Source organism: Marmota monax, unplaced genomic scaffold (genome assembly GCF_021218885.2).
Source record: "Marmota monax isolate L192 unplaced genomic scaffold, Marmota_monax_Labrador192_F-V1.1 WCK01_AAM20220418_F8-fsc00061, whole genome shotgun sequence".
NCBI lineage: Eukaryota > Metazoa > Chordata > Mammalia > Rodentia > Sciuridae > Marmota > Marmota monax.
Window position 1 is genome coordinate 17,691,877 of NW_026695230.1, and position 1,836 is coordinate 17,693,712.

Sequence of the window (1,836 nt, forward strand, 5' to 3'; positions counted from 1 at the left end):
TGATGATTTGATATGTAACTTTGTGCAAGTTACATAATATCCTTCAGACTATATTAACTAATCTAGAAATAACAAAAGTGATTAATAGTATATGAATAATGTAATAACTATATATAAACAAATATGTATATATATAATTCTTAGCATACAGCTAAGAATTAGGAAGCATGTAATAAATATTAGCTAGAAATAAAGTGTTTCAAACTCTACGTATGTTTTTTTCTAATATATTCAGCATTCACTTTTGTCATTTTCATCTGTTGTGTATTTTGTTTGGCTTTAAATCTTCTTTAGGTGTATTTTTGGGAACCATATAATATATGAAAAAAGATTATATAAAGGAATTTTGGGCATTTCTGCTAAAAGCAATTTAAAATTACTGATAGGGTCAGTAATTTATTGCACATAAATAACTATTGGTGTTTGACCATCTTTATTTACTTCCCATATACATTAATGAAAATGAAACCATATTGTTTATAAATACTTTCATGTCATTTTTTCCTTACAGGTTCATTTTTCAGCAGCCACTGTCCCATGGATTCCCTGGTCACTGGGAACCACACTGCAGTGACAGAGTTCATTCTGTTGGGCTTAACTGAGGATCCAGTCCTCCGAATCTTCCTCTTTGTGATCATCCTGTGCATTTACCTGGTGACCATCTGTGGCAATCTCAGCACGATCATTCTCATCAGAGTCTCTTCTCAGCTCCACCATCCCATGTACTTTTTTCTGAGCCATTTAGCTTCTGCTGACATAGGTTATTCATCTTCTGTCACACCCAATATGCTTGTAAACTTCCTGGTGGAGAGAAACGCCATCTCCTATGTTGGGTGTGCCACCCAGCTTGGTTCAGCAGTGTTCTTTGGGACAGTGGAGTGCTTCCTTCTGGCTGTCATGGCCTATGATCGCTTTGTGGCAATCTGCAACCCACTGCTGTACTCCACCAAAATGTCCACACAAGTCTGTCTCCAGTTATTTGTAGTGGCTTATACAGGGGGTTTCCTTAATGCTTCCTCTTATGTCATTTCTTTCTTTTCTTTGCTCTTCTGTGGACCAAATCGAGTCAACCACTTTTTCTGTGATTTTGCTCCATTAGTTAAGCTCTCCTGTTCTAATGTCAGTGTCCCCTCAGTTGTTCCTTCATTTTCTGTTGGCTCCATCATTGTTGTCACAGTGTTTGTCATTGCCATCTCCTACATCTACATCCTCATCACCATCCTGAGGATGCGCTCCACTGAGGGGAGCCACAAGGCCTTCTCTACCTGTACCTCCCACCTCACTGCAGTCACTCTGTTCTATGGGACCATTACCTTCATTTATGTGATGCCCAAGTCCAGCTACTCCACTCACCAGAACAAGGTGGTGTCCGTGTTCTACATGGTGGTGATCCCCATGCTGAATCCCCTCATCTACAGTCTCAGGAACCAGGAGATTAAGGGAGCTCTGAAGAGACAGCTTGGCAGGAAAATATTTTCTTAGTTATTCCTTCTATTTTATTCAACTTGACATAATAAAATATCCCATAGTTTTAATTATAAAAGGAAATGAGTGCCTGTGATTGAACTCTATCTATTAACATGTCATTATCCAGTCTGGAGCTCTTCAGCAAATATACGGTGTTATTTCAATTTTCAGATGACATTGTAGGTTAGTAGCTCATAGTGAGTTACCTTTAATCAAATCAAATCAAATTTAAAGTTAGAACACAAATTGGGTCACAAAATCTGCTGAAAATCCTTTTAAAGTTGTATTCATATTTTTTCAAAACATTGTTGTCTGACATAAAAAACAAGTCATTGCTCCTGTTATAGTTGGGATGTTAAGTGTCCTGCA

General features: G+C 37.7%; 1 protein-coding gene across 1 annotated transcript; it reads left to right on the forward strand.

The window, feature by feature from the left end:
• The first annotated feature begins 537 nt into the window (after window positions 1-537).
• Window positions 538-1,482, forward strand: LOC124088540 (olfactory receptor 5P76). The gene has a single exon (XM_046438230.1). The coding sequence runs from the start codon at window positions 538-540 to the stop codon at window positions 1,480-1,482; it is 945 nt and encodes a 314-aa protein (XP_046294186.1).
• Window positions 1,483-1,836: the final 354 nt, after the last annotated feature.

Excerpts from the sequence above, each read along its gene's own strand:
- LOC124088540 (XM_046438230.1), top strand. The coding sequence starts at position 538 with ATGGATTCCCTGGTCACTGGGAACCACACTGCAGTGACAGAGTTCATT.